The sequence below is a fragment of the Grus americana genome, chromosome 11 (genome assembly GCF_028858705.1).
Source record: "Grus americana isolate bGruAme1 chromosome 11, bGruAme1.mat, whole genome shotgun sequence".
In the NCBI taxonomy this organism is placed as follows: Eukaryota; Metazoa; Chordata; class Aves; order Gruiformes; family Gruidae; genus Grus; species Grus americana.
This window is the reverse complement of record NC_072862.1, coordinates 20,686,796-20,713,294: the sequence shown is the minus strand read 5'-3', so window position 1 is coordinate 20,713,294 and position 26,499 is coordinate 20,686,796. Positions and strand designations below refer to the sequence as shown.

The window sequence follows — 26,499 nt, the reverse complement described above, 5'->3', positions numbered from 1 at the left end:
CCAGCCTGCACCTTCATACCCCCAAGACAATGTATGTTAAAGCCTCTTTTAATACTACAGAAGAGGTGCCGATTTTTTTGTCTGCGTTGTAAGGAAGAATTAATGCATTTAGCTGTTTGAATAAATAGCACCTCTTTTCTTCTCATGCTAGCTTCAGCTATAGCTAGACTGTTTTATCTTCTTTTGTTTTATTATTGTTGGGAATAATGGCAGCGCCATGAGAATTGTGTTCAGGTTTGAAACAAAACCTCTTTCTTTCACTATCTGGAGAGCACTTACACAAAGTCCCTGGATTCAGCTGAAGGGAAATATGCTTACCTTCTGTTGGTGATGTCTTCAGATGTCTGCAGAGCCCCTCTGTTTCCCCATATGTCTCTTTAATTTTTACTACTGCTTCTGTTCCTCGAAGTTCCATGAGGGAGCGCAGTTCTTGCAGTGTGCACCCAAACTCTCCTGCATGGTTGGCCTCATTTCTTTGGTTCTTGGAATAAAAATCACTATTTGTCATGTCACCCATTGTTGCTGATTATATTGCTCCACTTGTTAAAGTTGATACAATCTTAAAACTGTTTAAAAACTGAAGGAAAGGAATCCTGAATTCCAACCTAAGAAATTAAAAAGAATCCAGTGCGTGTCCAGCAAGCGATGTGGAGAATACCTCTGGCGTGCAAGGTGTCCCTGACTGACTAGTGGTCCGCAGAATGGCTGCTTTCAAGGCTGCAGACCAGCTCCACTCCATTCACCATTTCCCATTATGCTGCACCCAGGCTGTAGAATCTACATGGTCATTTCTTCCTCTGGACCTTTGGGAACAAACAGAAATGACTCATTACCAGAGTGAGCAATAACGCGTTACAAAGGTGATTTCAAATTTATTTGCTCTCTCGTTGCAGTTTGACTCGTCATTTAAGAGAAGCCGCGCAGGAACACCGTACAGATGTCCTGTAAAATGCTGCAGGTAGCCAGAGCTAGCATCAACAACAAGGATAACACTAGCTCTGTCTTAGATAAAGCTCTCTACAGCTAAAGCACCAATGGCAGCGTTGCTTACTTTAATCAAGTCCCCAGAGCACCCGCTAAATGAGATGACTCATGAATATTAATAAGTAAGCGATTAGTCCAGCATGCTTGATGCACCTCCAGTATGTGCAGCCACATCAATCTTTCATCTGGCAAGAACAAAGGCTCTCTCATAAAGGCTACAAGGTAACAAAAATTAATTAAACACTTCTAGTTTTCATAATGGGTTAAAGCAAAACTGTTTTTCAGTGCAAGGACAGTAAAACTGGTGGAAAAACTAGAGCCACCATTACAAATGCAGAACACATTTACATACATTACATCTTGCAGCCTTGCCTTCTGTGAAAGGAAGCACACCCCAGAAAAGAGCTAACGCACTTGAACGTCTCGCTTTGAACAGCCAGAGCTACGGCTCAGGTAAGGCAGGCGGCACCTGGGCTGCTTTCCTCCGGCACGGCCCGTGAGCCCACTTGCCAACGGCCCTGACAGCTGAAAACGGGTGAGTGCGGGGCCAACACACAACAGGCACAAATACATATGCACGCAGGGTGGTGTTGGTTGGGGTGCTTCCCTTCTTTTTTCTTCTTTTTTCTCCCCCCCCACCAGTGACAGTGTTGAACAAGTCATATTTGGACCATCTGGGAGACGATGACTTGCTAAAACCAGCCTTTAAAACCTGCTTCCCCCTCCCACATGCTAATGAAGTTGGTTTAAATACTGCTGAAACCAGCTTATTATATTTGGCACAGAGAGTTTTAACAGAGATTAAAGGTTTCATTTTTTGCCTCAAGCGGGTTAGTGCGTGCGCACTATCTAATCTATAGGTCTCGGAATAGTTTTTTCATAATAAAAAAGATCTTTAAAAAAGCACACCATCAGCCTAACGACTGACAAACCTGTCATAGTCAAAGTGCATGTTTTGAACTGTTTAGGTACAGCACTACACAGTGGAAAGGTGTACACACGTAAAGGACAAAGAGGATCCCAAAGTGGTTCAAGTCCCAATTTTGTATTTGTGCAACAATTGTAATCTCCTGCCCACACGTAGTTAACAGAAGACATAGGCTTGGTATCTCCACTGATCGAACCGCATTGCCATTGCTCTGCATGCGCCCGCTGTACGCATCAACTCCTCTTTGCCCACAGTGACATCACTACAATATTACAGAATGCAATTAAAATAGCAATCAACTGCTACATGCTTCTTCGACTCATCCTATTTGTTGACATGTATTCTAGTGCTAAGAACTTCTGCCAACCTTGATTTCACATATTGCTTTTCAAGTTCACAAGAAGAGAAGAATTTCAGCACAAATTGTGGCTTACAGTGAGCAATAAAGTGGAAAGAGTAATTAAAAATGGCCTTTATTTGCCAAGCAATAGCCAAGGAGGAGATATTCTGCTCTGTCAACAACACTCAACTTTCCATGCTTGCATGCTGGACAGCGTCCACAGTATCAATTTAGTTCTAGATCATTCCTTATGTATAGCATGCATAAAACACCTTACTATGGCTTTATCTGTTTTCAAACAGGATGCATGATCAGTATTCCGAATAGAAATAACATCAGCCTGTAGCAGTATTTTGAAAAAATTGCAGGATAAAAGTGTCACAGATGTCCAGTAAAACAGACTTCATCCCGAGAGGCGCTGAATCACCTCAACCTCCACTGATCATATGCTTCCCCTTTCCTAAAATCAGCATTTCAGACTCTTCCTGGTTTCATCTATGATCAGTTGCTGCTGCCAGCTAGATCAAAAAGCAGACTCAGATTTGATTATGAAAAAGAATACTCAGAAAAATGTTGTGAAAAACGAGGCATCATTAATAATAATGAATAGCTGAAATGACAGACTACTATTTATTTCCAGTGGGCAAAAAAAGAACCTATTCCTAAGATGAGGATACTTCAAGATCTAGAACACTGGGTGTCTAAAACAGCCATGATGTTAAAACCAAAACAAAACCCCAACCAACGAACCCACACCATTCACCTAACAGAGAATTTATAGGGCTTTGCTTGTCCCGTGGGCTTTTTAAACAGTCCTCCAATAAAATAAAATAAAATAAAATAAAATAAAATAAAATAAAATAAAATAAAATAAAATAAAATAAAATAAAATAAAATAAAATAAAATAAAATAAAATAAAATAAAATAAAATAAAATAAAATAAAATAAAATAAAATAAAATAAAATAAAATAAAATAAAATAAAATAAAATAGTTCTTAAACTGTTCCATAACACCACAGTGAAAGGATAATTATTGGTAGATGGTTCTCCTCTGCAAATACTAATTTCATTAGTGATGCAAAGGGTACTAAACTCAGTATCAAAGATATTTTCTGCACGATTTTGCAGTGGGATGCGTCCACCACTCTCAAGCAAAGCATCTCTCTTGACTCACTGTGCCATCACTATACATTAATATATTTGCTTCTATTCTTAGAAATTCACTGTCATTTGTCAGCCACAGCAAGACTGTGTTGTTGCTTTTTGGCATGTTTGAGTCATTTGCCTGCTTAATTTTTTATTTCACCTTCAATTAAATATTAATCAATAAACAACAAATATGAAGTCTATGCTTCCTTCAGAGCTTTAAAAAACAAATCACTCAGAGTTTGTGCTCTCCATGATTCACCTAATGTTACGACACCAGGGAAACACCATCTCACATTTTGAAAGGCAGATGGTAAAATACAGAAAGCACAAAGCATGACTAACATTATTCACTGACAATGCATCTCCCTACCGCCATGGAACAAGATATGCAGGCTTCATTCGATCCTCGAATCTCTTCTATGAAAAGTCCAGGAACCTTGCCAGAGCGCATACCAGGTTAGCATGACTGACACATCAACACCTCGCTCGGGAAGAGTGGTTAATACTCCTTTAACAAAAGCTGAGGAATAGACCACTTGAGACTGGCACATGACAGTATTCCCCCATCAGCGAGGCTACAGGCTTTATAGCTCCAAAAGAGATCAAATTACTACAAGCGGGTGAAATTTAGAGTCTCCTAGAAATCCAAGTATTGCACTAGGTTTGGGTGGGGGTTTTTTGTTTGCTGGTTTTGGGGTGGAGGAAGTTAGGGAAGGGATTTGTTTAAAAAAAAAAAAAAAAAACAAACAAAACAAACCACACTCGAAACACTGATATTTTCAATATGTAAATGTAGTATAGGTGAATTACCAAGAAATTCTGATTTTAAAAAAAGCAGGCAATACCTGTACATTTTCAATCAAAATGAATGAATGATATTATTCAGGAACAACACCACTGAAAAACCCTCACTGATTTGATTCGGATCTACCTTGATCTACCACATAGCTGTTCTTTTGCCTCATAGGAGTTGCAGATCCAGACGCTCTCCAAAGAGAAACAGGCACTTCTAAACTGAGACTGATCTCTTTCTCATATGGACATCTAAATTAGGTGAACTGAATTTCATGCTTGGGGTGCCTGCTCCCACTGGTTGTAGGGCAAATCTGCATAACTAGTTGACAAAAAGATATCCAATGGCACTTGAAACTAATCCCACTGCTATGGGCTAAGCTATCTGAGGAATAACATCTCCAGCAGTCAAAGGGAACGAGGCTGAGCAAACCACAAGCTTCAGCAGCAGAACATGCATTGCACTGGGGGTGGGAAATAGCCAGGGAGCTCAAGGACTTCTCCCTTTCTTTTCAGAGAAGCCCCAGTCCCCTCAGGGCCTCCAGCCAAAATTTCTCAACCTCTTTAACTCAAGGTCGCTCAATCTCTTTCAATCCGAAGACCATCATTTACAGTGTGCTTCAATGGTTTTAATTTATAACCAAATGCCTCCCAGGCCACAAAGAGTCATCATCCTCAAATCCTGAGAGCACAGCTTTGGACACTGTTCTAGCACACAATCATTTCCTCCTCAGTTATGTGTATTTGCTCTCACCATTCCCTATGATAACAATTTATAGAGAAAGCAGTCCTCCATAGACACGTTCAGCAAAAGAAAAACAAAAATCTCCAGTATCTGAAAAACTAATTTCACACACAACGTTACAGTACTCTTCCTGACAAGAACAGTAGCTTTTAATGAAGGTTATTTATTTTTATTTATTTTTACCAATGCTTCTGAAACAAGCTTTAGAAACAAGAAATTTGGGTAAAAAATTTCCTAAAGTGCAGTTTGAAAAAAACCAGTATGCTGTGAATAAAAAGAGAACATAGCGGCCCACCCAGATTCACTTCAGGTAGCAAAAGAACTCACATACTAGAAAACCTGAGTAAAATATTATCCTTATTTTTTGCACTAAGAAGTCAGAATATGAGTCATCACCCTGGTCTGGGATTTTGTTTGTCAAAGATTTCATGGATTTTTGTCGTACAAACTCAAATTATTTGTTGGTTAGGCGTTGGGGGTTTTTTTAGAGTGGCTGTGTCTTGGGGAAGAGGCTTCCATTCCTGTAGAGCCCAAGTCAAATATTTTTCATCTTCTAGCTGCTTAAAGGAAATGCATGCCAATTAAAACAGAAGTAATTTGGATAAGCTAACTGCAGGCCTGCTGGGAAAACTATTCTTTGATTTCCCTAATCAGGAAAAGTCTCATCTTGGAAGCTTGTAAATATTTTCCACAGTGTGTTAGAATGATTTCTAAGTAGATATCATCACCATGTATTCTGACATCTGATTTCGTTTGGACTTCTATTGGCAGAAAAGTTAGTAGCCAGGTAACAAACCAGATTTCACCAGATCAGAATCACAAGACTTGCATTTCACTGTCCTTAAAGGTCTGGACAAATAATGGATTCATGACGACTCCAAAAGTCCAGGATATATTCATAATTTGACTCTTTTCTCTAAATTGTCATCTAAGATTATGCCAACTCTGGTCTCAAAATCCGATGACGAAGGAATTGCCCACACTACAGGAGGAAGGATGAAAAGGTAATGACTTCTTAAGGGGTCAGCAGAGAAACAGCCAGGGCAGAGAGATCAGCAAAGCCCAGGGACTATTCACTCATCATGCAACTGGGAAGGCAGCATACAGATCCGGTTCCCCCGGAATTAAGCTAAGGGAATTAGCAGTTCCCACCCTTCTGCATGTAGCATTACTGGCCCACTTGGGTTATTATTCAGCTGTAGATATAAAGCTAGCTGGTCCCTTGAGACCTATAGAGAACTCCCAAGGTAAGGGGGGCAAAAAGCACTGAAAGTGTCACATTTTAGTGAGTAGTAGGCATTTAACCAGATTTATCTATATTCTTTGCGTTAGAGATACCACTCCTCGATAAAACAGGATTGAAAGAAGATTTAAGGGAATTTTCCATGAGTCTGAGCAAAATCGTCTGAGAGGGGGTTTTTTTGAGATTACGGTTCCTCAAATTTTGATGCAAGGTGTGGGCAGCAACAGGCTGACAACATATTGCAGAGGATGAAAAACTCATGGCAGACCTTTGCAAGGTGAAAACAGTTGAGAAAGAAAACCATAACCTGCTCTGCAGAAGTCTCCAGATGTGTGAAACAAATCAAGTGTGGCCCAGATGTACCACCTTTTACAATTTCTTGTTCTTTTCATGTCAAAGACAAAATGTCCATCCATTTGTGAATATAATCTTTGTGGACCAGAATGAGAAATGGATTGTCTATCCAAGCAGCCAAAGCTAATCAAACATACCCAACGATGCTCAAACTCACACTCTCTTAAAACAAATACTGACTTTGAAGTTTAATTATCAGGAATGCACAAGATGCAGAAGGAACTAAAACAAAACACCGTTCGAATAAAAGCAGGTTGGCACCTTCACAACCGCAAAATTTTTGTTTAATACCAGGAAGCTGAGAGTAGATAAAGAAAGGGAAACTGAACTTTGTAGCTAAGTGTTGTCTCAAAATATTCCTGACTTCATCACTACATTTCTTAATGAATTTCAAGTTGCATTAAGTTAACTCGGACATAATCCATTCATGATGAGCACACAGGAATAAGACATTTGTACATACCGCCTACAAATAATTAGAATTTCTTCTATGATGCTTCATTCAGTTGTTGTTCTAAGACAGAAATATATTTCCCCTGATAATATGATGACATAAAGACGATGAAATTAAGGTATTATTTCAAAAAGATTGCAAAATGAAAAAGGTTTTTTTAAAAAAAAAAAATCACAGGTAACTATCTATTATAATCCCTAAAGTAACAATTTTTTCAGTGCTTTCAGCGTGAATCCATGCCTCCAGTCAGCTTGGACTTCTTGTACCAGTTTTGCTATCATGTAAGAGAAATAAAAACTATTCCATGCCTCCTGGATATGATACTGTTGATTATTTGAAGGAAAAAAGAAACTGCCACAATATAAATCTTTATCAAAGGGGCACAAAATATCATTAATGTCAGTTATACAATAAGCTTATTTACTTAGGATCTCTACCAAACAGAATCAAACTCACAAGTTTGCTGATTTCTTTTCCATGCTGTACCAGTATACTGAGGGAAACTTAAAATAACAATTATGAACTAAAACTACCTCCAGTGCCCTGTTACAGTGTACAGTTATTCACTCTACAATTTGCTACAAAGTCTGACTTCTACCCATTACTCATGTAAATGGTTACAGCAAAGCCAAATGAACTACTGACAGGAACAAAAACACTATGAAAGGAATCAATTCAGTCCCATTAAAGTCAATGAAACCACTTTATCAATGACTTCTGGGGGATTGGATTGGGTCCTGCCGATTAAATCCTTCCTCATCCGACGCCAGAATTTCGCTCTTTATGAATACTGTTAGTAGACAGACTGCAATAAGAAACCAAATCACATTTATTACTGCTCATGGCTGAGGGCTTGTCCGAGTTACACAATATTCACAATATTTATATACATATTAATGTATATAAATACCTGAAGGGAGGGTGCAAAGAGCCAGGCTCTTCCCAGTGGTGCCCAGGACCAGAGGCAGCAGGCACACGCTGAAACACAGGAGGGTCCCTCTGAACACGAGGAAACACTTTTTTACTCTGAGGGTGACCGAGCGCTGGCACAGGTTCCCCAGGGAGGCTGCGGAGTCTCCATCCTTGGAGATACTCAGAAGCCACCTGGACATAGCCCTGGGCAACTGGCTCTAGGTGGCCCTGTGTGAGCAGGGGGGGTGGCCCAGATGACCTCCGGAGGTCCCTGCCAGCCTCGACCATTCTGTGATATTCCCGGCTTTGCCAACACCCCACCAACACCTGGTGACTTCAGAGGCTGCGGCAGGCGAGCAGCGGGCTAACCAGCAGTACCTGCGCCAGCCAGGACAGAGCCCCACGTGACATTGGAGACGCTTACTGAAAAGCGGTCTCCCATGCAAAGAGATTTTTCTAGTGAAGTCTGTACTAGGCACAAGTTCGAAGAAACCTCTCACATTTCTCGCTAGTGCTAACGTCAATTTATTTTGTTTTGCTTTCAGTGATAAAATGACAGGTTATTTTTCATTAGCTATTTATTCTCCCAAGACTCTAATTCCACATTGCAAAGCAGTTACTGGATCTCTTTTATTCACTACCTTCCTACACAACACATATTCCTACTCTTTGGGGTTGTACTTTTGGCACTGAACAAAGACTCGTTCTACACCTATATAAGCTTTAGAAAATGCATGTTTTCACGTATAGCTGCACTGATTTTACACAGAGCCTAACACCACAGTTGTTCCAAGGAGGACCAACTTCCAAACTATGTTTTCAATTTAATCGAAAACACAGCTGGAAAAAAGCTAAGGATATTCAGATTTCAGATATTCAGGTATCATTAAATAAAGTAGATGTGGGGAAAAAAAAAGTTAAATGCACTAAAAGCAATAGCTGATTAGCTAAGGGACATATCCTAAGCATAGACCCAGGATCCAGCACACATTATTGTATCAGTTATGGAGCCTGGGGGAGCAATAAAAAGCACCTTTCTTTAGCAGAAAGCACACAAAAGATGCATTATCCAGTGATGTAGCAGAAAGATCTACTGATCAGGCACGAGCTCACCAGCATTGTCTCCAATTTTCAAAATTTCTTCAGTTGGGCTGAAGCATCACCTTTCCCTACACCCGCACCCCCACCCAAAAAAATCAATGTTATGGTATGTTATGTCCATTACAGTATCACCCCAGGGCAGAAGGATGAAAAACCCTATCCAAAAAACCCGACACTAGACTCCAATTCAGATATTTTACTTTGCTTCATTAAAAGCAAATTATTGAAACATAAACACTAAGAAGTCGGGGCGTTCTACATTTGTCCTTCGTTTGTGCATTTTACATATCACCAGATTTCTTAAATCTAGAACTTGAATTACCACGTGACCTTTAGCATTGAGAAGCATGCAATTTCAAGGCATTTTGAGAAGTCTGTGCTTTTACAGTCTGTGTGCCTGCTATCTGATTATATCTCATTTGAATCAGCAAATTCTCCAGAACATCTTAAAAGAAATAGGTTATCTAGCTCCTTACAACAGATAGGAACTTCAGCTTGATAGAGACTGATTAAATACAACAGACAGGACTACTCTACCCCACACTACCAAAAATTTTTGGACTTTTGTTCAGTCTCTGTTCAGAAGGGACACTGAATTTGGTTCCTAAATTTTCTTTTTTTTTTTTTCCTTAAGTCCATTACTAATCATCTCATTATAAAAATATTAACTACCCTCTCTATCTAATCTTCATTAAGACTAACTCAAAGTTTTAATACTATGGTAGAAACTGCCATTTCTCCTGATAAGTATGCATATATCTTAACCTCATTTTACCTTCCTTTCTGAGATTTTCAAACTATTTTAGAGACTTTTTATCTTAAAAACTGAAAATAATGACAAAAATCTTATCTATGGCTGAACCATCTATTAGCCTTTTAATCAAGAAACTACAATTTTTACCTGCAATCCTTCTTTGGCCTGTACATTTCAGAAAACCAACATCTGCCCTCCTGACACCTACCTTGGGGGCTGCATCAACCCACTAACTGTTCTGAGAGTTCTTAAATGGTAGCAGAAATATTTACAGTATTGGTTGGAATTTTTGTCGTAACAGTAGTCTCAAATACTTAAAGGAGGCCAAGATTTTAGGTTTTTTAAATGGAGGCCTTTTTCCTGCTTTAGATGGAAGCAAGAGCAGCACATCTATACCTCTGAGGAAGCACAGTAGAAGAGTGCTCATTAATGTGAAATATAATTTTGATGGATTACTTTTTAGTAAAAAGTTGACAGGTATCATGTTTTTCATAAGTATGGATCTATAGGACAACAGAGAGAATAAAAACTGAAGAAATCCACAGCTGCTCAGCTGCAGCAAAATGCATTTTGTTGTGTCCTGTTCTGAAGTCCAGAGGTTAAAGGGTCCAAACCAAATCTTGCGTGGTCAACGGGCATTTCTTTACTTCAGCTCAAATTGCGACAATTAGATCAGAATAAAAACTGAACCTATGTCAGCAAACATGGTATACAGATCAATGGGTTTTGTACCTGATGAAGAGATACTCCTTCTTAAAAGGAAAAGAAGATAGAAATTACATCCAGCATGTGAAAGTCCCAGCGGCTGACTATTTTACTAAAAACATCTGTTTAAATAGCAATATTCCTGGTATGGATGATTACTTAGGATGTATCACAGCTTCTTCTAGAACCCACTGGAAATACTTTGCAATGCATACACTTTCCGAACAAGATTAAATCCAAACATCTTTCACAGAAAAGACCTTTCCTCTTTTAACATCTAATTCCAAACTACTATAGCATGATCAGTGTTGACACTCACATTCCAAAAAAAGTAGTTCAAAATTCTACATAGCAATCCAAGGGAAAAGAAACCTCCCCAAAAAATGGACTTGCTATGCTGTTTTTCTGTTCTTCTGTCAGCATCTATCATATAAATCAACCACACATTAGCAGTAAGAAGGATTGGTTAACTACTGATGGCCAGGTCCCTCTAAAAGAAGAAGATCAGAGCATATTAGCAGACCTTTAGCCAAAAGACAGGAGAGCCACAGCACAGCCATACAAAAATGGAATCAGATTGCTGTATTTAGCCCAAAATACTCTATTCCAGCCTTATACATACAATAATGTCTTTTACCTAAGAGCGGCTTCAAAAGTGATAGCAGAGAAACCCATTTTTGCAGGGGGAGGTACTCCCTTATATTTTTCAGGGGTTACTCAAGAAAAAAAAAAAAGGAAAAAAAAGTCCTTTGCTAGCAGCAGGGCCAGCCAGTGTGGAGTAGAAGAGAACACAGCGGGAGCTGAAGTCAGACGTCGTTATTGTCAGTCAGCAGTTGGTGTATGATTGTTCAGCAGATGAAATGCTAGCGCATGATACAGATCTCCGTGAGAAACAGCTGGCCCGGGGGGAAGGGGGGGGGGGACAGACACCAACAAAAAACCAAAGCAAAAACCCCCAAACACAAAAAACCACCCCAAACAAACTTACATCGCAGTCTGCACTTGCAGTCCTATCTTCTGCCACCTTGGTTTCACTATCAGAGGCATCTTATTACTCTATTAAGTAAAGATATAAAGCCATGAAACTAGTACTGAAGCTTTTAGTGCAGCACCATTGGTTGTTAATGAGATTCAGAAAATCCAACTTCCATGCAAAAGAACTGTAAGTAGAATAATGAAACAGGAAGAACACAAAATATGAAAGAAAATCATCTGGTTGTTAAAAAAACATATTGTTAGTTAATGAGCGAATAGAAATATATATGAGTGGAATCAGAATGCACACATTTTTCATATGCACTACTGCCATAACAGCTATAAAGGAAAACTGCATGCTATCATCTATTTTTCTGAAAAAATATATATTTTTCTTTTTGTTAACAGTAAAAAAACTTTTGTGTCTTTTCCTTTAAAAAAAAAAAGCCAAAAGAGAATTTTTACATAAGATCAGGCTATTTTGTTCTTGAGATGGGATGCAGTTCTCTGAAATGTTCGCAGAGACCACATTATAATTAACAGCTGCGTTCAGTGCTATAAGGACCATCGAAGACAGATTTTGTTGTTGTTGCCTGTGTATTTTAAGGCAAGAGATTATTTCCACCTTGCCCACATAGAACCACAACATGGTTATAGACAGCGTAAGGACATCAGCCATCCGGAACATTTTACTGTTGTTAGGCAGATTTTTAAGCCAATACCTATCCTCAGACAACACATCTCATTGAACAGGAGACACGAATCCAGCAGGTGCCAGCCACAGACGGACCAAGCGGTCGGTCTACTCCAACTATGTCTCACTGAAACATGGCACCACCGCTTCCCATCAGTGCAACACAGAGCCGCACAAACTGCACAAGTTATAAAAGCTTTCTCTTAAGCTCAGATTGTTCTAAAATTCATCCTGCTTCTTACCTAGTGACATCAGCTACCTACGATGACACAATCCTTCTTTGTGCCTGTGCCTCACACACTTGCAAATAGCAGCATCTGTATTTCTCACTATATGGCTTCCCTACGCACCCGGACCACTCTCTGCACTATCCCCATCACGCGAGATGCCTTTTTGAATGCCGTTCCATTGCCATTCGGTCCTAGGAGTCGAGTACCCCAAACTGAAGCAGTGCTCCTCTGCAGAAGGGAAAATGACTGTTCCACACTGGCCATGGCCTGTTCTTTATCTTCTTGATTTCTAATGAGAGTTTCTCATCTCCCTTTGACTTACCTGATCGTTTCCGACAGACATGCAGATCCCCTCTAATTTTACAGTAATTGGTAAGTAAAAGTAATTGGTAAGAAAATACAAGACAATTTCTATTACACTGCTGACAATACCATTGCATTATTTCTTCCGTTTTGTTCATACCTCTAAATTTCATAAGGAATTATGTCAAAATAAATCAAAGAACTGCCTTACCTACCTCTTGAGATCAGTTAACGTCTAAAAAACAAGCCTGTCCTGCTGCATGCCTGTACATTACATAGCATGCCTAAACATACTCATATGTGTCTTGGAATTCAAAAGCAGCATGCGAAAGTATAACAAATTTAAAATCAAACTTTAAGAGGTTATAAATTACTGAAAAATGAAGCTACCGGTATTTTAACACCACCAGTACACATATTAGAATTAAGTTCTTATGAAATTCTGCATCGGTTTAAATTGCCTTTCTGCCACTGAACTCTCAGTGCATAATCATGCAAACACCAGAGTTAAAGAAAAATAATCCTTTAGCTTTGCTACATCTCATGCAACACAAGTTATATGGTAGAAGACAAAAGCTATCTATCTTCAGAAACATATATATGTATCGTGTTCAAAAAAATCCACATAAATTTTAGAGTCCACCAAAATGCCTAGCTTTATAAAATTTCTCTCTAAAAAGGTGAAATTACCTATCTTTGCTACTAAATATAGATCCAAACCTTGACAGCTTTGAATTCCAGCTCCAAACGCAAATGTCCTCGGCTGTGATTTTGCAGGTAATATGAAGTTAGAACAATGCATTGCAATTGAAACTATGATTTGGTTAGAGTCTCTTTCCAGGTTTTCAAGAGAACAGAGCTGGAAGAGAGTGAGCAGTCACCTAGTCCATCCCCCACCAAAAGCCCCTACACCTCTCCTAGCTTGCACCACTTATTTGTATCACCTGCCAAGAAAAACACAGGTGATTATTCTTCTCTTTAATCAGGGGAGAAGAAAGGGAAGCATTCATATAAGATAGAATCTACCATCTACCATGAAATTTTTAATCTATAAGAAAATCAAATATATGCTCTCCACAGTGATTTATAACTACAAACATCTTAACTGCAATGAAATAGAAGCAGAGCTACTGGAGAGATAAGTCAGCACCACGTAAATCCATGTGAAAGGATGAGAGAGGGGAAAAAAAATCCCCCCAGGACTCAGTTGTACAATAGAAACTGTCAGCCAAGGTCACGCTTAAGAAAGAGAGCAGCCAAAAGGGAGGTTTTAAATCTCAGTGGGCATTAGCTGAAAGACATACAGTGATGTTCTGCGGTGATTTTAAATAGGACATTCACAAAGGATTAAAAGTATACATGTATCAGTCAACTCTATCAAAATACAAAATTTTTGCTAGATGCTCCATGCACAGACTATTCTCACATACAGAGAATCAAGTTGTTTTGGAAAAGAAATTACAAACTACATTTTCACAGAAATCACAGGTACACGCTGTATAAACGTCTCAGCCACAAAACCAGCATTGCTCCTTTCTACTGAAAACACCTGAGAAAGATCAGCAACATTTACCACCACTGGAAGAAAATGAAAGGAGAGAACTAAACCCACTGCGTTCAAGCTGAGGAAGAGAGGCGATGGTTGCAGAGGACAATCATCCCCATTTGACTGCAACTCCTCCTAACTGGCAAAAAACACCCCACACCACCTGTCCTACGCGCAGGCACTTTCTGTACATGCATGTGTATACAAAAGCTAACACACACTGGGCTCATTAATCCTAAAAATTAATTAGAAAGAATTTTTAAAAGTTTCAAGAGAGAAATTTCAAAAGCAAACTGTTCTTTACATTCCGCTTTAAGTAAAAACATTAATTTTAACAAGTGGTTTTGAAAAGGGGGGGAGGGAGGAAATCACTCTTCCTTCAAAAACGTATATGGTACAGACACTACTCCTTTTCTGCTTCACAGCAGCAACATTTGGAAAACTACTTAACCTTTCTATTTTTATCTGGGTGCATTCAAATTACCAATAATGTACAACATGCTGTAACAAAACCACTGATGTAGGGTATAATTTTCCCTCAAGCACATTATCCTAGCTGGTGGCTCAGAAAAATAAGCTGATAAAACAGCAGCAGACATCAATTGATGGAAAAAAAGTGATCACAGCTATGTAGAATGATGCTGCCCAACCTTAAAATCATACAATTAGCCAAAAAATATAAGCAGTAGGACAGGACATACTAACAACCATACATTATCCACGGGGTCATCATAAAAGTCCTCCTACAAATGCGTTTTTAAATAGACCATCAGCTTATCGCCTCATAATTTAGCTATTAACACACAGATTTATTTTAAAGCCGTCATCATGCCTGGTACTTTTATTAAATATCTTCTTCCTTGTCAAGTTCAATTGGGATCTCATCCTAACCATGATGAGCTTTTAATTTTCTGTTCTATTAATAGCAACTTAAAAATAAAATGTTCTCTTTTGAAACTACAAAGCTGTAGCTTCTTTAGGAGCTGCAAAGGGGAAGACAGATTAATCTTCCCACTCCGCATCTCAAACTATATTAGCTAGCTGCATATCTGGGGGAAAAAAGAAAAATCAAGAGAACAAGTAAGAAATAGGAATTTTCCCTAAGCATACCTCAACTTAACTCTATACAAGGATTTATCGTGGCTACAGAACAGTAATAAGGAGTTCTCAAAATACAGGAAATAAATACTTTAAGAATTGCCATGTAGGCTCTGAACCATTCTCTGCAACTCTCTTGCTGGTCATCAATAGATAATAGATTAATTAATGACATAATTAGCTGCAGGATACACAGACTCCTATCCAGCAAAGCCCATCAGCAGATACTCAAATTTCAGCACAACTGGGGTCCTCATTAATTCCCTGGCAAATGAGGGAAGATGGAAAGCTAGAGATGAGCATCATGGCACTCTGTGGCCATCTGACACATGGATCAGATTGTTCCAGCTGCTTTTCTTCTGCTGCCTCCTTCAAGTAATGGCAGAAGGAGAAGGTACAGACAAAACTGTTCACAAGCACTCTCTAGGGTCTAATATGAATACCGTTAATTCAAAGTACACGTGCTGCAGCACTCACTTTCATCACCACACTGCAGTGCTGCTTTCGCTTGCAAGGAATTAAATCAGTAATATCAGGTCCTAGGCTATCATAGAAATCAGAGACCCTTCATATCCGCAGAAAAGCAAAAAGTCAGTAACTTGAGTCTGATGCCTACTTACGCCGATGCAAGACAGGCAAGGGACTATTGTACCCAAACAGCGCTGGCAGGACCTGCACTTGGGCTTTTGCACCTACCTCTCCGACCTGCCTCGCTCCCCGATATGCAATCTGCCTAGTTTTGGTATGCGAACTGCTACACGACCAAGGCATCGGCTCGCTTTGAGATGTATTTTCTGTAACTGTCTAAATGCCTGTGACCTTTCTTTTAGGATATGGGCCTTGCCACAGCTATTCAAGCCTATCTTTATCTAAAGATTGGAACACTGAAATGTGTTTTAATGAGGGATAAACTGAGACCATCTGGATGTCTCAGCTGCTACAGAGCATGATTGTTTGCTGATTTTAACCATGTCTCTTGCAGAGAACACAGACCTGTGTTGCACAAAGTGCACTAGCTCAGCTTGATTTCTCCTTGTAATCAAATGTGTTGATCTAAAATCTATTTCCAGCAAATTACTTGTCTGTTTTGGGAACAACTCCCTCCTCATCTCTTAACCACGGTGATGGGGATAAGCAGAGACAATTGAGTTGAAAAGGTATTTTTGTAAGAGGCCGACAGCGAGCAGTCTCAGTGAAATCTCCCATTTTGGAATATGACCACCATTTATTCACAAACTACACAACTGATGCTGACTTTTTGGATGTTGTGTTCAGATCTGGAATTTTCTTTCCTTTTCTTTTCTCTGTCTTTTTTCCCCTCTTTTTTTTCTTTACTTTTTTTTTTTTTTTTTACACCAAAAGTGTGTAATTAATTTGTCACTTTTTTATGGTGTTAGCATTAGGTCAATTTGCATTTCTTTATGTACATTTTTCAATTATAAGTGTATACTGAGTACTGGAGAACTATATTGTTATTAAATTTAAATATATAATTTCTTGACCCCGTATATATTCTGCAAGATAAACTACTAGTCTATTTGGGGAGGTAAAGTAACAAAACTACTCTCTTTCGGTAGTTTAACTTCCCATATGACAGTACAGCACGATCATAAAAGCGGCAGCAGAGCACAAATAGAGCAGCAAAAGCCCCTTCCCACAGCTCCACAGAACACTGCCTTTTTCAGCCTTACCTAGCTCTTAGACAAGCATCTTAGTTTTACATTGCTCAAATTGCACCATTTGTCTGCAATTACCCAGCAATTTTAGCTTAGCATGAATCTATGATGCTACCAAAGGGGGGCTTTCCACCTACCTGCCGCTCCTTTCTGCCAGCAATGCTAATAAGCGGCCAGCAGTGGGGTGAAAATATCAAACTGCACTTTCATTTGCCAGCCAAGGTCTACACCTGATCACACAGACCGTAACGCTATGATTTTAGTCTCTCGAGTTGAAACTGTTCTGCTTTGAAGGAAAAAGAACCAAAATCACCATATATTTAATGGTCAGCAAAAGAAAGTGTGAAAATAATTCTATAGACTGATAATTAGAATGTTCTCTAGACAGCGAGAGACGTCGGCTCAATCCTCAAATTAAATAAAACAAATAGGGGACTGAGCCCAAACTTCTGATGTTCCCACAGCACTAACACTTTGTGAAACACTCCAAATTCTAAAATCTTTAGCAAACTTCTCAACAACTTTTGAAGAGACCAAACCTGGTTTTGGGGGCAGGGGGAGCGGGTAGGGATGTGTGTGTGTAATGCCTTCCACCAAAATAACCCAGACAACATGCACCATTGACAATTTTAGATTGAAACGTTCTGTTTAAATTCGTTTAAGTGCTGTTAATTATGCATTCACCAGAAATGACACCTTTAACTTCAAGATTCCAAGCAAAAAATTAAAAGAGTAAAACCAATAACTGTTCTTGTAAGTAGAACTACTCTGGGCATACTGGGATCTTAAGAAATTTAGCATGTTTTTACTTCACCTTTCTTCATCTAAATAAAGTTACTGAAAAAAATGGTACTCTGTTGATTCTACTTCTCAAAAAGTGAGCCAACACAGAATGTTCTGGGTTTTGACTATGAAGTGATTATTTGAAAATGAAATCAAGTCTGGCGTTCATTTCCTAGCGGAGTATCAATAAATGCCTAAAAGGGAATTTTTGGAAGAAGTATCTTGAGACATTTGGAAGAAACACCCCTCAAAATGCCAAGATAGATTGATTACTGCCAATTTTTAAACTACATCTAATACCACAGTACATTGCTTTATTGATTTGTTGGGCTCTTAATTCTTCTAGGGATAAACACTGCTACAGAAGAATCAGTCGGCTGCTACAATATTTTTTATTCCCACTTCTAAACCAAAATGGGTTTGATAAGCCTCTGAATTCTTCATGTCACAACTAAACTCTTGAAATTCACCCATCACAAATGATCGTCACGGATTTAGTAGAAAGCCACGTCGCTTCATCCGACACCAGGTCCACAAATATTTGACAAGTAAAGGACTCCAAAAGAAATGTATTACATCATTATAGATGTGGATACATCTACAAATGAACCAATAAAATTAAATCTCTCACTCTACAGGTAGAAGTGGTAACAAGGCACTACTCTTATTTTGCCACAAGTTCTGCAGAGATCCATGCTAGTGCTGAACATGTCTGTAACATAGCTAAAATCAGTAATATTATTAATCATATCTGTAGCGTGTTGTGTGCAAGGTGTAACAATTTAACACAATCAGGTCTTAAACACCGGGATTTCCACGATTAATCTGAGAGAATTGACTCAAAACCCCTGCATTGACTTAGTACCTGAAATCTGCAAGTAAGCGAAAAATGTAATCCAGTTGTTTCCAAGGTTTTCATACTAATCAACCCCTATATATTTCCAAGGGAAGCAAATTCACACCTCCTGACAACAGATTTGGTTTTCTTAGTTGCGTTTTGTAGACCCATCTGAAATAACACATCAAAGACTTAAGACTACTATACTTCTAATAATTTTAAGCAATCTGAATCTGGTTTTAAAATCAGAAATCTTACAGGGATAGCACTCCCCAGCACAATCTCCAGAATGATGAAAGGAAATTGTTGTCAATTCACCAACAACAATCTTTGCAGGTTTGAATACAACCCCTAAATTAAAACTATAAGCTTATCTCAGAAAATTAGGTAAACCTAATCAAAACATAACCCACATCTCTGATTTGCATGCACCTAACCCACATGCTATCACAAAATGCACGCACATCCAGTCCACTCTTAATTTCAGTGAACATCTCAGCCAGGTTGTGGATTAGCAAGACACCACGTCTTGCTACAGCCTATTTAAACCTGGTGCCCTCTACGTAAATCAATGTAAAGTTTTTACAGGTGAGCATTTTAAATAAATATAGCTTTATTCACGTATGTTCGTATGTCTATTGTTTTGCTGCCTTTGAAAATGAACAGAAAATACTTCCTCAGATATGTTCCTTATTAACCTGATGTTTATCTTGCTTTTTGTAACTTCTTGCAAGAACAAAACTTACCAAGTTCTAGCATAACCATTTCAAATAATAGCTATGCTCCCATTGTCAAAAATTATTTTCAGCACTTAGGAGTCTGCACCTGGTAAAACACAATGAGTAGAACAGACCCGTTTCCATTTCTGTAACGGCAACTCAAGTGACCTTCAAGAAATTACACAAATAGTAAAAATGTACATCTATCATCTAAACTTATTTAACCATTTCTCAAAGCTGCAGTTCCCCAGAGTCTTCCGATGACTGCCAAAAGCACGTACACCTCATTTTAACAGACTGAAAAACATTCTTGTAGCACTCTGTGTACTCATGCTCTTCATTTACATCACAGTCAAAAGGCAACGACACAAGAAAATCTGCGTGTATGCTCCTGTTTATCCGTTTCTCTGGTTGACCCCATCTGCCACTTGTGAGCACACAGGAACGACAGCTTATTTGCTGAATCTGTTTACCCCACTGCCATTCAAGATGTAGTACGCTGCTTAAATAGGCAATGGTCAGATTAATATAATTGAGGATGCAGTTCAGAGTAGACAGGAAGTCATGCCGGAATCGCAAAGCTCTCATTCTCTTACGATTAAAACATCCCCAGGGTTATATCAGTATAAAGAAGCACCCAAATCAGAGATGCACAGAAGCCAGAGGACCTAAAGATGCGAGCTTTTGCTTTCCAGAATAGCTCACCAGTTTGAAAGGAAGAAACATGAATCACGCAAAGATAAGCTGCCATTTTAATTGCACAAGAAACACTGGTGGATTTGTCATTCCTTTTGACAGATTTTTTTTTTCCCAGAGTCACATTATAACCAGAGCTATATTTCTATTGCGTAAGACATTTCATGCACCAGAATGAAATCCCAGCACACAGATATAGCAAACCTCTTAAACAGCCTATTTTCTTTTACTCCAGTGATATATGCCTTTCTGCTATTCCGGAACAGATTAGAAAGACTCTGCCCAAACACAACATAAGGAAAGCAAATAAGGAGCAAATCGGTGACTGAAAAGGAGGTAAAGTCCTCAGCACCATAGGACTGACCAGCAAAACACAGATTTCTTTGTGCTGGCATCGCTATTCACAGTACAGATATGCAAGATTACGGGGGCATCCTCCTGTAGAGATTTGAACATTGTTATCAGAGATGGCACAGTAAAAAGTAGAGTAATATTGCTGATGTATCCATTTTCTGAAGTCTTTCAGTCCACTTTCACTTAAGCTATTTAGTATCTCAACACTGCAAACTGGAAGGTATTTCCTTCCAACTCACAAGGTGTCACAAAAGTCTGAAGAATAGTAACACAGAGAGTAAAGTTTTAGTGGTCAGAAGGGGCTTATCAAGATAGACCATTACGGGCAGCATTTTGCCGGCCTCACAACGTCTGCAAGCAGAGTGTCGACAGACAGAAGGGCTGTGCTGCGGCTGGAACTGCACGACAGCTGCATCCTACCGGCTGATACCCACTAACTCGGTGCTAAAACTCGGTACAACGCTTTAAGAGACGTTTGCCCTAGAAATGAGCCCTCCGACTCACACTAAAGCACGCAGGAGTCACCAGTGGAAGAACACACAGAAACTATTTCTGTATCTGTGCAGAGTTGATCTTTGCCTTTTCTCTAGCCTAGATTTTGATTTCCCTCAAGTGATCAGTGTTGGCCTAATTCTACTCCCATTTACATCAGTTGAAGCTTTACCATCAACTTCAAAGAAAATGGATTTAACCCAATATAGTTCAATTTTGATAAATTCTACTTTAAGAGAGAAGGACCTCTGCTTCTCCATCAGAGGAGAAGATGATGTATTTTTACAACAGGCTCCACAGCCAGATGACATTGCTATGCCCTACATTCGCATTTTGGTTTTGAGCAACACTGCAGTTTTGAAGCGACTCCTACAAGCATCCCTTTTTATTGGGCGTTAGTTCAGTTTGCAGAACAGCTTTGGTGCTTGTGAACTAAATTTCTTTTGGAGGAAACAAAGCGGAAGCCCCACTGCAGGTTCACACCAAAAGCATTCAACACACAGAGATCTAAAACAATCACAGGTCTTTGGAAAGCTTCCAGTCCCATGTAGTGAGTACTTCCAGTCCAAAGGCTCAGACTAAATCTAGTCCAACGTAAAACTTGCATAGGTATAGGGGGCTCAACACTCAGTGCTTCAAGCTATTGATCTGCTTCTAATGCACCAAATGACTTGCTGATGCAGACACATTTCAAACTCCAGTTCTACTCCTTATCTTTATAATCTTTTTATTTCCTATGCTGTCCTAAATAATTCACTTAGCATTACTGATGTTCACGACCTTCTGTGTCTTATCCCCAAATTCTTATTTAAATCACATAGATTTCCTTTTTGGACTATGGCCTCAGAGTTACATCTCCCTCTTACAGGGAATTGACTCTACTGTTTAAAATTCTCACCCAGACTTAACCTTCCAGAACACTTAGACAAGAGATCATTTGTTTGGCAGTGCATTAACCAGCAACTTTGCATCAAGAAAACTTCCATTTGTAAACAAGTGTTCGGTAACATCTTAGCTTATGCATTAGGCATAAGAACTATAGTCAAACTTATGTACTTGCAAATCCACTATCGGAATAAAATATTGAAAAGGAACACTACAAAGATAGCCCTTCAAATAAGGGACAATATTTCAAAATCAATTGACTTATCTAGCAGGAAGAGCAGTATTTTGGGCTTTTCAAGTTTTACAGAAGGAAGGACCATTACGTAAGGTGCATTTGCAAACACTACAATGGTAATGAAAGGAGTTGTACTGAAAGACTCATTTAAAAAAAAAATCTTGTCAGAGAAAGAGTAACCCCAACACAGCATCAGAGATACTTAATAGGAAGAGAAGTCAGCAATTGCTGTTAATGCAGTTCAAATATTCAGGCTTTATCCAGCTAAAATTCCCTTTAACAATTATTTCCTAAAAGTCTTGAAAACCTCCTGTCTGAAGGTGTATCTCACTCTGCCAGCAAGCTGCCTCTGTAAACGGTGATTTATTTTAATTCCTCCCTCCACTCTTCCCCCCCGCCCCCTTGACTGTCAGATCCCTAGCTTCAGAACCGACCTGCCCTCTGCTCCCACTCTGACCTAGGCTGGCTGAAGGATGAAGTGAGACACCTGTAAGACCACAGCATTATAGTGAGCCTTCCCCGGCCGTTTTCCTTTTAACAAGGGAGGGAGCAGTCACTACCTACTACTTTTTATCCCTGTAACCTTAATCAGCCCACCCTGCATTTTAGAAGTGCTGCCTTCATACGTTAATTGAGTATAAGTTTTGTCATAGCTCATTTTCTTCTTTTTCCACAGCTTCCCCTCAGATATAGGCCATTATCAAGATGATTATCAGATGTATTGTTTACTGTTTTATGGTGCATCCCTCATTAATCCCACTGCAGTATAATTCACCTAATGGAAGGTGACACTTCCAGGAAGGGTGCTTTAACAACAGAAACAGTAATTAAAAGCACTGTAATAACACTGCAGAAACAGGTGTCAAACTTCTTGCATAACAAGAAGTACATGAACTCAAGTAGTCAAGATTAAGTCAAGATCTTTTTCCTTATTATCTTAACTTTTACATAATTTCACACAGTAAATGGAAAACTCATCTAGAAACTTGGGGCAGATCACTTATCACTGTTGCAAGCAACTCCATAATAATTTCTAAAATAGAAGAATTTGGAGACTTCACCTGTAACATTTTTTGAATTCCCTACACAGAATACGATTGTGGTGCTTTCACTCCTCCTCTCCTGTTTCTGCACCCTCCACTCTCACCTGTATGAATTCCACTTGCTGGAATCAATTAAAAACAACAACAGAATATCCCAGATCTGTCATGTAAAAAATATAAAAACATCAAAAAGGATGGTAAGTTGGCCACACTGAAAGTATAACCTCCCATAATAACTGTTATGCATGAACTGCCATTTCAAATCAGTGTTCCAAGACTGCCAGAGAACCCACTGACTCCACAGCACAACACTCGGTGTGCCATCAAACTAAGACTCGTACGTGATTCACAAAAAACACAGGCTCAGACTTCTGTGCATTTCTACTTCGAAAATTAACTCCAAATCAAACATCTCCCTCTTTTTTTCTTTTAGCTTCTTAACAAAACCATAGCGTAATCTATGTTGGAAAGGATCTTTGAAGGTCATCTGGTCCAACTCACTGCCAACTTCAAATGTGTAATAGCTTGCTCAGGGTCATGCCCAGTTGAGCTCTGAATATCCCCAGGGATGGAGATTCCCACCCCTGTCTGGGCCACTGTTCCCATGCTGGAACATACTCCTGGTCAGAAAGTTCTTTATATTTAACCTGAATTTCCCTGAATGCAACTTGTATCTATTACCTGATATCCTTTTGCTGTGTACCTCCGAGATGAATCTGGCGCTCTCTTCTTTTATAACCCTCCGTTGGGTAACTGAAGAACGCAATAAAACTAAATCCACTTAAGACAGTTCTTCTCCAGACCAAACAATCCCAGCTCACTGAGCCTTGTATGCCATGTGCTCCCTACCTGGGTGGCCCTTCACTGGACTTCCTCCAGTTGTCAGTACCTGTACTGGGGAGACTGAGACTGGTCACACCACTCCAGATGCAATTTTACAAGTTTTAAACAGAGGGAGGAAGTTAAAAAGAGTAGAGTTGACAGTTATTAAGAAGTTTAACGACAAGATTTTGGCTCAGGCATCATAGACATCACATTTAAGTTCTACCTGCCATACCAAATTGCTTTCAGTCCTTATACAATGCCATCATTTATACAATACTGCTGAGAGTAAAAGAAGAGTTTATATATAATTTGCCAAAGTCATTTGGAATAGAACTTCATTTTCAGAATCAAGGATATATTTTCATAATTGGTACTGGGGAACAGAAAATTACAAATAATAAAGCACATACATTTGATCAAAAAACTAAACCTAGAGAGTATTTTCAGAAACACATTTGAACCTCAAGGTTCAAATAAAGATTAACTACATTTCTTACCTATAGGATTAGCCACATAAGAGAGATTCTTTCAAAAATCATGTTCCTTCAGTCCACAAAATATTGGAATTAAGGGACTTAACTCCCATCAATGAAGGGGTTTGATACATTTACAAATCTCCATTCACAATGCTATCAAGCCAGCCTTGCTAAAAGGAATTAATTTTGATTGTCGGGAAAAGAAAAAAAAATTCTGTTTACTAGCTTTAGCAGGTCGCATAATTCCCAAAAATTCTCAGAGCAATACTGATTTCTGCTATATTGGAAGTTTTATAGTATAAGAGAATGCAGTATCTAAAACTGAACACGAACTTTTAGGGTCAAAATAAGTCACTATCCGATAATTAGTTTTAATCACCTATACCTTTGTTTCATAAAAACAATTTGGAAAATGAGGCTTTGGTAAAGGCAAATACAGACAAACAAAAGCAAATCAGAGCAGCATTCAGAGATTATTAACTCAACTAAGTTTCCAAAGACTGAAATGTATCCAGAAGGGCACTGCTGGAGGAAAGGTCTGAGTATGCACTAAGAGGTGAGTACGAATCATGTAAAGTGGTGGAAAAACAAAGCCCCAACTCAATTAGTACTTCAGTGGAGCCACAATGTTAACAAAGAGAGAACTCATGCATGAAGTCAGAGTCTCTCTGATGTTTAACCAAAATAAGTGCCCATCTAGAAAAAGCAACATGGAGGCATTTGGCAGCACAGGTAACAAGTGGTAGTATCTCTTTGTGTGGGAAAGGATGTTAATTCAGTTCTTCACGTCTTAGAGCACTATCTCATACTCAGCAGCTGCGCAGCAGGAGTGATGCAACTCTGTAGCATCCCCGAGATGTAGTTTGTGGAAAAGGGAAGATGGGGACTCTGTCGGTGGCACCAGCCGAGGCACTGCTGTCATACCATGTGTCAAGGAGGGTAGACAAGCAGAAACACTGCAGAATGAAGGAGTCATGAAAGTGTCTAAAGAGAGCAGAAGCAGCCCTTCAACCTTTTTCCAAATAACTGTGATTCAGTAGAGAAGACGGGGAAAGACTAGTATTGATACAGGCCTTCATCGTGGAATTCAGATGAAAGAAAATCTATTGATACTGCACAGCTTTCCCGGGCCATCTTACGTTACAAACAAACATCCTCACTTCCACGTCTCAGATACCTAAGTATTGCCAGAACTTGCCAGGCACAGAGTAGTTTGGCTGTGTTGTCCATGTACGAACATAATTTACAGCTTACCTACACAGTTTTAAAAAACAGAACCAGCAAACATGAAAAAAGCATTTGTTCCAGAGAATGCAGCTGTCTGTGTATATGGTGACTCAGGAAGACTTACAGCATTTTTTAAATTTACAGCTGCATTTTACATAAAAATGTGTGTATATTCAGACAAAACGATTGGGTAGTGAAGTTCAGAACAGTAGTCTTTTAAAGACAAATCCAATTAAGATTGGGCTTAGGAAACTTAAAGTCACCCAAAGTTTCAGCTATAATGACTGAATAGCTAATGCACTGACTAATGCACTCTGAAACAAATTTTCTGTTATGATGCATATGGATTTTGCAACACTTACAAATCCCATTAGCAGCAATGTGAACTGTAGGACTTAATCCACATGATGCATTATCATTGAAACGTTCCCTGTTTAATTAATAAAGAAAACGCAAACACTCTTTTCAGTTATTTTTACAACACTGAATAGCTTACAAATTGTTCCACAGATGCTTTTGCTGGTACACATCAGCTTCAACACTTAAGCAAAATCATTCCTTCACCTCAGCCGAAATCTTGGCCCTTAATTATCAGCAACTGTTAAGACCTGACGTTTCCCTTGATACTAGCAGTATACCTTCCCCACAAAAGACTATCGTAATTCTTTGGGAGTTTCATATCTTCACTTAAGAAACTAGGCAATTACGGCTTGCTCATGTTCTATTTTGTGGTTCCAGCAGTTTTCTTAACCTTGAGAAAATTTTGCATCATTATTCTAATTACAAGAAGTGGGAGTACACGACATGTTTCCAACAAAGAAAAGAAACCGAGATGGCAGATGCATGGAATTTCATACTGCAAAACGACAGGAGGGGAAGTAATGAAATCCTAGAACTGTCACTTACCCAGGTAGCAGTCAGCTGCTGTAAACAAAAAACTA

At 39.1% G+C, this 26,499-nt stretch overlaps 1 protein-coding gene across 26 annotated transcripts in view; it reads right to left on the bottom strand.

The window, feature by feature from the left end:
• Positions 1 to 26,499, bottom strand: part of ATP2B2 (ATPase plasma membrane Ca2+ transporting 2) — a 427,949-nt gene that overhangs the window by 185,953 nt on the left and 215,497 nt on the right. For 25 of the 26 annotated variants that reach the window (XM_054838316.1, XM_054838328.1, XM_054838305.1 and 22 more), the window contains one exon: positions 319 to 803. In XM_054838316.1, coding sequence (XP_054694291.1) covers positions 319 to 517 — 199 coding nt within the window. In that variant the 5' untranslated portion in view covers positions 518 to 803. Of the gene's footprint in view, positions 1 to 318; positions 804 to 1,398; positions 1,418 to 26,499 lie in introns of those variants that run through there. The other variant, XM_054838313.1, reaches the window with a different exon arrangement.